Source organism: Oryctolagus cuniculus, chromosome 14, assembly GCF_964237555.1.
Source record: "Oryctolagus cuniculus chromosome 14, mOryCun1.1, whole genome shotgun sequence".
Classification (NCBI taxonomy): domain Eukaryota; kingdom Metazoa; phylum Chordata; class Mammalia; order Lagomorpha; family Leporidae; genus Oryctolagus; species Oryctolagus cuniculus.
Window position 1 is genome coordinate 19053456 of NC_091445.1, and position 12580 is coordinate 19066035.

The 12580-nt window shown below is 43.0% G+C and overlaps 1 protein-coding gene across 1 annotated transcript in view; it reads right to left on the minus strand.

The window, feature by feature from the left end:
• PCSK1 (proprotein convertase subtilisin/kexin type 1) overlaps positions 1-6431 on the minus strand; it is a 47249-nt gene extending 40818 nt beyond the window's left edge. Inside the window, exons 1-2 of the mRNA XM_051853986.2 lie at positions 5800-6431; positions 2276-2380 (exon numbers count right to left, since the gene is read on the minus strand). Of these exons, the coding sequence (XP_051709946.1) occupies positions 2276-2380; positions 5800-5979 (285 nt within the window). The 5' untranslated portion in view covers positions 5980-6431. The remainder of the gene's footprint in view (positions 1-2275; positions 2381-5799) is intronic.
• Between the last annotated feature and the right edge of the window lie 6149 nt (positions 6432-12580).

Below are 12580 nucleotides of genomic sequence, written 5' to 3' on the forward strand. Positions count from 1 at the left end.
TTATAAACACTGGGAAGGACTTGGAGCTAGATATTAGTCACTATCATTTATTTTTAAGGTCTTTGTATTTTCAAGCTTAATTGTTTTGGCTTAAAATACCTCGATGCTTGGAATACACTGCCTGTCATTTCAATTGGCATTTTGGAAGCTGGCTGAGAGGGGATAAGTACTAATCTTTGAGTCAACTACAGTTGGAGATTTCATTAGCAGACTTTTAAAGATGGACGATGGCCACTGCACTTAATAGGGCTCAATTGCAAGGATATTATCCCTATCAAAAAGAGCAATTAAATGAAAATCAGAGCAATTTTAAAAAATGGAATATAAGAAGAGGCACTCTGCCATCTGATCAGATAAACATCCAGTTGTATAAAACAGTGTTATGATTAAAGTCATTAACTCAAAATTATATATTAATACATAAAAGAGCAGACCAAATGGGATAGAGAGCATTGGCAGTGTCTTTCTGTTATGTGTATAATAGGTATCCTGTAATTAACTGTAAATAATGGTTTGAACTGGAAAGAGTATTAAAAGCCATCTAGTCCACCCTTCCCCCTGTAGGCTTCTATGGTTTCAGGATTTTTCCCAAAATAAAATTGTTCTAGAACTAATTTCTCATAGGATTATATAAACTCCTTTTTCATGGAGTTATGTTGGAGAATAAATTCTTAGCTCTTTTTTATTGTGCCTGGGGATTCCTCTCAAAATCAACTATTCAATGCCTAGAGAGTAGAACTGGGCCATCTGCTCATTTTCATGAGATTCTTTGAGTGAGAATAATAGTTAAGTATGCTCCACTCTGTCCACTGTTCCCCACTGAAGATGAGAAGGGAGGTCAGTTTGACTACCTTGTGCGTTAATACTGGGAATGCATTCAGCAGAGAAGGAAATCTCTGTTGCCTTGCCTAAGGACCAAGCCTTGCCAGAGTGTTGAAAGTTATCCTACTTTTTAGAGCCCATGCACAATGAACCATCTGCATGGGGGGCAGGGGGGATCACTAATGGAAGACATCACTGGGCAAGAAGACTTTTAAAATAAGGTTCATAGACTGCACTTTGGTATCCCACATATAGACATAACTTGACACAAAGAGCTAGCAATGGATGTCCCTGTGGTGTCCCTGTCCATGGTCCTGATACAATATTCTGCATTTGTCAGGGCCTGCCACTTTTATATTTGAACACTGGTGACCAAGGCCAAATCATTCTCTACCCCCCCATTTGTCTTCTAATTTTAATACTTCTATTGGTTTCAGAATAAATAAAATGTAAACTACTTCACAGGCTTAAAGAATTCCATGTACTTTCTATCATCTTTCTGTCATATCCTTTTTTTTTTTTCTTTGAAGTTGAGTGGATCTTTTCAATCCTCTCACCAAGAGGATGTTTTCCATTTATCATAGTAATTCTCTAGGGTGTCCAAGGCAACAGAAATCATGTATACAGATATCAGCCCAACCAGGATAAATTTCACTTAGTATGAAATAATTTTAAGAAAAGCAACATTGTGTAGAAAATTTCAATACTCCTAATGTAGTTAACATTTTTTATTGATATATTTGCTGATCTTAAAAATAGACTTCAAAATCAATATGTATATTAAATTTGTGTTCAAATTGTCCCTTCTCTATTATCTGTGTTCATTCTGGACATTTCCTGCTGTCATCTAGCCATCAAATCTGATTAAAAACCACTATGAAAAGAGATCAAATGGTTTGGGTCAAACAACACAATAGTTGAAGAAACATTTGACTCACAAAGATATGGATTTACAGCTCTCTCATAAGCACTAATTCCCTATATAGCAAAACCAAATAGAATTGGCAGAATGTTTTCATTTATGCTCAATTGTTATTGAAAGCAAGAGTCATATATTTTTTTGAATTCCCACGTTGGTGCTAAACTGATTTGTACACAACAGGTAGATAATAAAAGTTGTTGATTGATTGTACTATCAAAATGTTTTACTAATGCTGCCACCTGATCTTCAGTATTCACTTTCATGTTCTTAGATTTGTGGGAAGATAAATATAATCAGCTTTGTAGATATATAAGGCATCTATAATTAAAGTATATATATAGTTAGCTCAACACAATTCAATATTATTGTGTACAATTATAATCTGTGGAAAGAAACTAGACATATTACAGATGAAAAATCGCATCACAATAAAAAGGAATCACATTTTCAAAGTACATTTGCTCTTATTAATCATCAAAAAGAAAGTAAATAGGTCAGGGTATTGATTTGAGAGCAGTGCACAACACTTACACGGTCATCATCAGATAATCTCTTCGTAATGTGGAGGGCACTTCTTCTAGACCTTCGGGGATGGTTTTTATGTTTGAATAAGTAGTGATTTTCAAGTGATCCAATCTATAAAAGAAAAAAATTAAAATCCACTTCCTCAAACAAGTATATGTGGTCTAGTTTGAAACCAAACTGCTCTAGAGACAGGCCACCTTTATTTAGTCCATCCTGTGTATTGGAAATTAACCTGTTTTCTTCATGAGGAAGGCATTAGTACAGCTTTTTTTTTTTTTTTTTGACAGGCAGAATGGACAGTGTGAGAGAGAGACAGAGAGAAAGGTCTTCCTTTGCCATTGGTTCACCCTCCAGCACACTGCACTGATCCAATGGCAGGAGCCAGGTGCTTCTCCTGGTCTCCCATGGGGTACAGGGCCCAAGTACTTGGGCCATCCTCCACTGCACTCCCTGGCCACAGCAGAGAGCTGGCCTGGAAGAGGGGCAACCAGGACAGAATCCGGCGCCCCAACTGGGACTAGAACCTGGTGTGCCAGGGCCGCAAGGCGGAGGATTAGCCTAGTGAGCCGCAGCACCAGCCGTCTAGTACAGCTCTTAAGATGCCCCTCTGGAGATGATCTTGGGCTCACAGTGACATGTGATGCCTCTGTTTCACATCTTTTAGGAAAACTACATTTGGATGAGTATGTGTGCATGTATTTGTGTCAGATAATATTGTACAGATAGACATTTCTCAAAATATTGTCCATTTAATAAAATGTTTCAAGTTAGAGAGCAATTGTTTGTGGAAAGCAAGTGAACCCCTAGGGTACTATCTATGATCAGTGCCACATTCAGCTAAAATAATTTGTTGTTGCTATAAAATGTAGGCCTTGATTCCATAATGATAATTTCCATCAGCCAATGGTGACCATTTGATTTCCCACTAGTTTAAGGCTTTCAAGAAAGCACATGCCATGTGTAGAATAGGTGCTCCAACTTAGGGTGTGTGTACTTTGGAGAGTTCTCAATACCTTTGGTCCTTTTAGAACTATGTTCAGCTTCGTATAAGCTGGTGTCCCTATACACAAATCAGTACTAAATTCGAAGCTACTGAGTTCTCTAGATGTTCAGTGTGTTTTTAATTAAGAGACAAACAGTTGACTACAGTTTATTTCAGAAGTATGTTCTTTAAATTGGTGGTTCTCATCACCTAGACTTTTTTAATGGACATGCTTGGGCCCTGGTCCAAGCCTGAACCCTGGCAGTGAATTGTCTACAAGCTGCAGAAGGACATGGGAAAAGATCACTGATGATGAGTCAGCTGGTTTTGCTTCTTGTCACTACCTTGATCGTGACTACCCTGAGGCCATACGTGACGTAGGCTAGTAACAGTAAATTTGTGTAATTTTTGTAATTACAATTAACAAAGGGAAAAATAAGCAGAACAGCAAGGAAGTATCATCTTTATTAAGAACTACTATTTTCAAAACTTGTTAGCAATGCCATTTTAATTAGAAATAGCCAGAGGAAATAAAGCATTGCAAATCATATGTAAACTTAGTTGGGTTTTCCCTGCTATGTTATAATGGTGCTTATGACTGTGCCATCTCCATCCCCCAAATTCTCCCAAGGATACTAAAAAAAAATTTTTTTTTTAAATTTTCTGGCTTTATATTTTCTTTGTTTGAAAAACAGTTCTCACATTCAATGGTCCAGGTTTGGCTTTGTGTCTGGGGCTAATAGGTGAGAAAACAGAGGGGATTTTGCTTTGTTTTGTTGTTGTTTCCCTCTCTCTCCCTATTATTTTCTATACAATTACTAGTCCTACTTTGAGTAGCTGTCAGAGGTACAAAGGATTAACTCCCCAGTTTTTGCCTCCCCTCTCCCAGTAAGACATACAAGATTTCCACGATTCCCACTCCCTCCCTCCCCCAGTACAGCTCCATCTGCTACTGTTTTTTGCCCCTCCAGAACCCGGACAACTGCGTGCAGTTGAGCTACTCTGTGGCCCTGTTTCCTCCACCTCCAGTCTTACCCTGCCCTCCTGGCAGCGCCTGACTCTCCTTCCTAAACCCTGTGCAAATGTTTCCTCCGCTGGGCTGTCTTCTTTCACTTCTCCCAGACCGCCTTACACCTTTACGTCGTCAGTGAACAAATATCCTATCAAGGCTCCAAGCACAACTTCACACACGACACAGATCAAATACACTTGCTATCATTGGCTTCTAAGCCAGTCTCCGCCAGTTACTCGATTCCTGGCCAACCCAACGTTTCTTTTCCTCCGCGTCTTTCTCAGCACCTAACACCTAGCCCGGCATAGAGCCAGGGTTGTGCAAAAGCAAAGCGCTCGGTCTGCAGCTGGGACACTGGGAAGTCAATCTATCAAAGACAGCTCAACTCACAAAGTTGGAAACCGCAGCCTCCAGCGAGAGAAGGCGTATTCCCCGGAGGATTGGATCTATGGAATCGCCAACGCCCACGCGGATTACTCATCCATGACTTCAGCGCGCTTCAACCACCCCCTCCAGAGAAAACGCGCCAAAATGTTTTACAACTCCCTCCTCCCCCGCTTCGATGCGGACCAACTTCTAAGGCAAGGGTTCTGAGTCAAAGAAAAGGAAAGCTCTAGATTAGAAGTCACAGCCCCCTGAGGCCTCCTCCGGACAGCGCAGCTCAGCGGGTTCCCTAACCTGAGCGCCCCCGCCTGCTCGGGCTACCTAATTAACCCCCACTTGCACAGGCTACGGTTTCCACCTAAGCCAACTCTCCCTGGGAAAAGGATTACGCACTTGACAGGCACGGGAAAAGAAACTGATCCCCCGCCCCAGGCAGCCCGGAGGCCTAACGCTAAAGGCGCCCTGGACAAGCAAAGTTAGGGGGCTCAGACTTTCCAAGTTCCCAGGGACAATCCGGAGCTCCCCAAAGAGGCATAGAAATGGTCCCTTGTCTTTCACCCACCTCTCCTCCTGCCAGCTCCCCAGGTCACTGCGTGGTCCCCCGACCTCCGGGCCGCGTGTCCGGGCAGTTGGCGCTCTCCCAATGCCCTGGGCGTGCCCCCAGATGCTACCAGCGAATATCTCCAAGCCGGCTCGGCCCCTTGCAGCGAGACTTGGATCTGCTGCTGCCATATTGGCTCCTGACGCAGACTGCCCGAGTTGTCCCGGGGGAAGGCGCGCACTGCCTCTCCCGGGGGGCGCTGGGCTGGTGAGAGTCTGCGTGCATCTCAAGTTCCCAGAACAAGCGTGAAGCATTTCTCTTGCAAACCGCGCGGGAACAGATTTCAATCCTAGAGCGGACAACCGCAAGAACCAGCTCAACCCAGCTGCAGCAGCTTCCTTCTGCCTGGCTGCGCCCAGCTCAAACAGTAAATAATGCAAGGCTTCTCTCGCTCCCTGCGCGCCTGGGGCGACAGCGGGAGAAGCTCCGGGCTCTCTTGGCCACACTCGGTGCAGGGAAGTGCAACCGGGCTCCCACTTGAGAGACCGCGCTCTCCCGTCCAGCCAGTCCCCCTGAGCCCCCGAAAGTTTCTGGAAAGTGCAAACTCTTACCTGACCCAAAAGGTCATAGCCCAGCTCCTCAGCGATGGCCGAGGCTGCCTCCGGGCCCCCGGGGATCTCCGCCGCCCATTCATTGACAAACTGCCTCTTGGCTTTTGCGCTGTTCAGTGCACACCAAGCGCAAAGGAGGGCGAGAGCGGCACGCTGCAGAGTCCAGGCTCCTCGTTCCATGGCTCACACACTCGTCCGCACACAAGTGGGAAGGAGGAGGGAAAAGAAGCCGGAGAGGGAAAAAGCCAGACAGACTCGCCCTTCCCACCCTCGGGCTCTGGACCACTCCTAGCTCCGGGCTGCTCTGCGAAGAGCTGGCAGGCGCGCGAGGCGAGGCTGGGCGGCGGCGGCGAGCGCTCACTGAAGCGCTTCGGTCTCCCGGCTGAGTGGAGCCCCAGCCCTTCCCAGGCAGAATGGAAATGAGTGTTTACACGTCAAATCGACGAAAGCCATCTCTTGACGTCAGATCTACCTGGACCAAGATCTGGATGGCATTCCCGGCGGGGTGGAGACGCGGCTAAAATAAGCAGCGAGGGATTAGGGAAAGGAAGGACTCTTTGCTGGCATCGGTTGAGTCTGCTCCCTGCCGGCCCATAAATTCTGTGGCTGGGAGAAACATCACTTCTCAAAGAGAATGCCTCGTTCGAATATAATTGCCCGGAACCAAAGGCTGGAGAGGCGGCAGGGGTTCACCCCCTTGCATCCTTTTTCTTCCTATTTACTTTATCATCCTGTTTGGGGGGGGGGGGTCGAGGTAGGATTCTGCCGAGGGCTCTTTGGCTGTCAGTAGCCTCTTAGATCTTTCAGATCGGATGGAGGCTGGGAGGGCAGGGAGAAGGGGGAAGCCACTGTTCTCCCATTCTGTTCTAAATCGCCAAAGAAAATGAGCACATCCCCGAGACAGCGCCAAAGCCATACATTTAACAATGAATTTTAAACCATACAAAGCAGCCTTGTTTACAAATTTACTTCCTCCTGTCCTGCTTCTTAAAGTGGTAAAAACAATATCTAAAATTCTATTCCAGACACCATCCGAGCACATTGCAATGCCAGTGTGCATCAGAAAAATGATTAGCCACGCAATTTTTAAAAATCCAAGATTTTTTTTTATCAACAGGGGGACCTAGGGTCCCATGTGCCGTTGTGTTGACTCAAGGAGGAGAAAGAGCAGGTTTCACTAATCCTAAACTTTCCATTTTTCCCTCATTTTTGGTGCTGAACCGAAGCAGTGCCATGCCTGACTTTCTGAGGAAGAATGTTCTCCCGTTTAAAGAGAACAAGAAAACATGTTAAGTGCACCCGTATCCGCTCACGCGAGGAAAATGAGTTCAGTTTACCTCGGCGGAGCCCGTTTGGAGCCTGCAAGATTGAACCTGACGGGATCCACCGGCGTGTCTGGAATTCAGCACCGAGACCTGGACAGCGGCGCGCGCGCCACCGCAGCCAAGCTGCCCTCCCTGCGCAGAGCCAAGATCTCCGCCCTGGCCAGCGGCAAAGGGCTTCCCTTTCGGCTTGCGCTTTCCCCTTCTTTTTGAATAACAAAAGAGGAAACTGGCCGCAGGAGGTGGTGTGGTTAGGTTCTTAATCGTGACTACTTGGGTCTTGCTCGCGGGCACGCATTGGAGTCAGCCCCAAAGTAAAATTGCAGGGAGGAGAAAGTGAGCAAGTGTAGTGCGTTTGAGAAAGGGATTCTTTCTTGTTTCTTTTTTTAAAGCTCCCAGCCGCCGGGGGGCGCAATTTGTTTCAGAGGAAGGGAAGAAAAGGGAGAATTGTGTGTGTGTGTGTGTGTGTGTGTGTGTATATAGAAAGGCAACAAGACTTGCTCTGTACAAGAAGCAAATGAGACAAAACTTCAAAACATGGTGGGGGATGGGACTCAGGGATGCTAGCTAGTTGATTTTATCTCTGTGTTTGCAGAAATGTGTACTAGGTTGCTAATTTATTTACCCATAGTACATCTTGTCAAAAGCAAATGCCAGTGTTAACAAGACATGTGATGGGGCAGTGAACTGTTCTCATGTGAGATACTGCAGAATGGGCTCAGCTAGGTAGCTCTCTTGTGTGCTCTGTAAATCCACCTGTGAGCTGTCTTCCTTTCTATTCGGGCCTCAGCCTGAATTGTGGCCTCGAGCTCTCTGGGTGTTTCATTCTCACAGCAGACAGATGCTAACTGTGCACTAGCAAGGCAGGAGAAACCTGCAGCAAATGTTTAATAATGGTAGATACAGGCAGGGCAGGAACATGTGTGTCCCTTTCTTGTTATTGTTCAAATTAATCAGTTTGGCAAGAGTGTTGGCAATAAGTCAGTGACTCATTAATGGAGCATTTGTCTTAAATGGAGAACCATGCAAGTCTGGAGTAAACATTTGGTTGGTTTACCCACTAGGACAATCTAATTTCTCATGGAAAGAAGGTAGTATCCCCCTTAATACCAGACAGGTAGATGGATGGATGGATGATAGATAAATAGATATTATTCAGTTATATATTCTGAAATTATCTGGTTTTTATCCTGTGGATGTTATTTGCTGCAATTTCTGGGATGCAAAAGAAATGAATTTTTCTAAAGGCAGGGGCTACAAATGAATTTAAAATCCATCTTAACTTTTTCATATCAATGGCTAATTCTGTCCTTCTTCCTGGTTCATAGTCATAACTTCAGTGTTATATTGTACATCATGAATGGGGAGGGGCAATTATCACCCTTAAGTAGGTTTTAATATTATTTATTTCATCTGATTAAGTATATAGAAAACAGGATAATTCAGAAGCAAACAGGGCTGTGTTCCTATTGTGAATGCTCAGTCAAGCCAGTGCCATGCCTCTCATGACTGCTTCCAATGCCCAGTTAATCATTTACTGAGTTTTCCAGGAGAGTAACAAGAATATGTTGAGAACATGTATAGATCCCTACATCTCTTTAGTCTTAGAAAGCTAATTTTTTAAAACATTCTGTTATTGTGAAGTAAAACATGCACCCTCAAGTACACTAAGCAATGTGCTCAATGATCTGTAACAAATGAACACTGTATAAACATTTAGGTGAAGAAAAATGCAATTTTAGCCCTACATACTAAAATACCAAAATTTTCAAGAAATAACCTAGGTTTAACAATTTCCAGTTACCATGTGAATTTGTCTGTTTGCTACAAGTAACAGTAACCATACATAAACATGAATGTGCAATTAATAAATCTCTAATTAAACTAGAATATATTTGATAACAGAATATATGAGTGGGTCTTCAAAAGTTCAAAGAAAATACATATTATAAAAAGACTAACATAGATTCTGATTTTGATACCAACATAAACTTATCTTCTAATTCCATTTGTCCACAAACTCTCTTAAGTGCCCTCATACTACAGAGGTGAAACTCTCCATAGCTGAATTTCCCAACACATAAAATAATAAAACTTCTATGGCACACTCAAGTAAATTAGAGGAAATCTTGGGACATCTGTATGGCCTTGATGAAGGCATTTCCTATATCTGATACAAGAATGATAAAGCACAACAATTGGGGCAAAATATTAAAATTGACTATAGATAATGTAAAACTGAGAAATATACTTCCATCAGGATAACTTTTTTGTTTTTGATAGGCAGAATTAGTGAGAGAGAGAGACAGAGAGAAAGGTCTTCCTTCTGTTGGTTCACCCCCCAAATGGCCGCCATGGCTGGTGCACTATGGCTGGCGTGCTGTGCCAATCCAAAGCCAGGAGTCAGGTGCCCCCCCCCCCCCGCTCTGGTCTCCCATTTGGGTGCAGGGCCCAAGGATTTGGGCCATCCTCCACTGCCCTCCCAGGCCACAGCAGAGAGCTGGACCAGAAGAGGAGCAACCGGGACAGAATCTAGAGCCCCAACCGGGACTAGAACTCGGAGCGCCAGCGCCACAGATGGAGGATTGGCCTAGTGAGCCATGGCACCGGCCAGGATAACTTTTTATTTCAGGCTTTATGCTTGAAAACTGTGTAGCATTTCTAAGGAAGCATTTTAATGACAAGTGATCTTTTCAGATTCCTAAAAGCTGCTGTCAATGAAAATGTTCTTGTACACAAGTAGAGAGTAAAATATTTTAAAACCACTTTTAACCATTCAAAAATTTGGAACATTCAAAATTTAAATAATGTCACAGCTTCTTCCTTTATTTATTTGCCAAATTTGCCATTGTAATTTCATATGAGGATGCCTAAAGATTTAGAATCTACCTAAGTTTTATATGTCAAGTATTACAGAACATATACTTAAAATCCTATACTGAAAAATTCACGTGACTTTAAGAGAGCTTATGTGCAACAGCTTTACCATAAATGAATACAAGCATCTCATATATAGAAGACTGATATTGGGGCCATCACCTGCTCACACATCTGCCAGGTGCATCTGAATTGCTTTCTCAATGTCCTTCTTCCCATGACCAAATTGTGGTGGGCATGCTGTGTTAGATAAACACGTAGGCTATGAACTTCTCCTGCAGGTCCAGAGACCCTCTCACCTGATGGAAAGGCACACACACATAGCAGGTTCTGCCACAGATAGCAAGGCATAACTTCATTATCTCGAGGAACATATTTCCAGTTTGGGAAGCTCTGATCTATCAATGTGGAGGAATGATGGTAACAAAGCCAAGTGTGTACATTCAGGAGAATGAATAATTATGAAGGATTTTCACTGAATGAATTAGATAAACATTTAAAATCTCAAATTTAATGTAGCATTGAGTTCAACAATGATAAAAATGGAGTAATGAGAACTATTAATGCCAGTGGTGGGATATGGTTGGTTTCTTCTAATGAAAATTGTTAGTTAAGTATAGTTTCAGGCAAGTATTTAGAAACAACTTTTCTTTTGTTGGAGAAGGTTCTTTTTTAAAAAAAAATTATTTATTTATATGAAAGTCAGGGTTACAGAGAAAGAGTAGGAGAGGCAGAGAAAGAGATCTTCCATCGCTGATTCACTCCCCAGTTGGCTGCAATGGCTGGACCTGAACCGATCCGAAGCCAGGAGCTTCTTCTAGGTCTCCCATGTGGGTGCAGGGGCCCAAGGAATTGGACCATCTTCTACTGCTTTCCTACGCTACAACAGAGAGCTAGATCAGAAGTGGAGCAGCCAGGACTCCAACTGGCATCCATATGGGATGCAGGCACTGCAGACAGCAGCTTTACCCACTGTGCCACGGCTCTGGCCCCTGGAGCAGGTTCTTTTTAAACGTACAGGTACTGAGTGAACTTGAGAGTATGCTTGTTCTACTTCCTGGCAAAAGTCCTGTTTTCTTTGCTGCTTGCAAATCCTGCCTTTTTTTTTTTTAAATATGGAAGACCTAGTAGACTGCTTTCTTTTGCTCAAGTTTATTTTTCTATAAGAATTACAGATTTTTAGTATTGAAAAGTGATGTGAAAGGCTATCTAGATCCTTGCTTCTCAAAGTTTGGTATACGTACTGGCATTCCAGGCATCCCATAGGATCTTAGAAATGCAGACCCCAAGACCTGCCCCAGAACTACAGAATCAGTATTTGTGTTTTCAACAACTCCCTAGAAATCTGTATGAAATTAGTTTCAGAAGCACTGACCCAGTTAACTCTCTATATACATGATACTCCTCTGTGATACTACTATCAAGTTGTTGGGTAATTCATAGTCTTCCAAAGCAACCCATTCACTGGTCTAGAGGGGCACAAATGGTCAAAAAGTCCTTCCCTTGCTGTGACATAAACTGCCCCTCATTATCTACGTCTAGTCAAGCGCGCAGATTTTGCCCTGTAATATCACATTAACAGCTCTCAATCTCTTTCCCACATGGCAGCCCTAGTTCTTTGTACTTGAAAGATGATTAGTATGTCTTGCCTAACTTTTTTCAACTGTAGTTATACACTCCCAATGTTTTTAATACATTTACATCCTGGTTACTCTTGTCTGGATAGGATCCTATAAATATAAGTGTAAAATTATGGCAGCCAGAATAAAAGATAGTTGACTGGTTAAAGCAAGCATTTCCCCTCTTTTGGAAATTATTATTTTGACACAATTACCTAAAATCAAATTAGTTTTATTTTTTTCTTACTGAGCTAGAAATCTATAATCTCTATTTTTATTCACATGTTCTGCTATTAAGTCACATTTCCAACCTGACTTATATTGGCTTTATGTTTTTGTTTTTAAAATTTAATTATTTATTTGAGAGACAGAGTTACAGGGAGAGAGAGAGGTCTTCCATACACCTGTTCACTCCCCAAATGTCCACAATGGCTGGAGCTGGGCCAATTCAAAACAAGGAGCCAGGAGCTTCTTCCAGTTCTCCTACATGGATGCAGGGACCCAAACCCACGGGCCATCTCCCACTGCTTTCCCAGACACAATAGCAGGGAGCTTGATCAGAAGTGGAGCAGCCAGGACTCAAACTGACACCTGTATGAGATGTGGGCACCACGGATGGAGGCTAAACCTACTCTGCCAGAATATAAAGCCACCAAGAACTCTTTAGTCAAAATTGATCTCATGATCAGTGCTCTGTAGAAGCAGTTACTATTTTACCTTACCAGTGACTATTCTGTTAAGAAATAAAAAACAAAGTCCAGTTGTCCTCACATAAAGGCTGTAACATTGACTCAGGCTGGCTTCAGCATGACTTGTTGTATCCATGCTGAGTGCCAGTGGTCAGTTTGTGTGTGTGTGTGTGTGTGTGAGTAATGTAAATCAATTGTTTAATAATTTGTTCAAAATTAATGTTTGTCCTCTGATCTAGTTCATGGAAACATCATATTTTTGTTCTTGGAACTG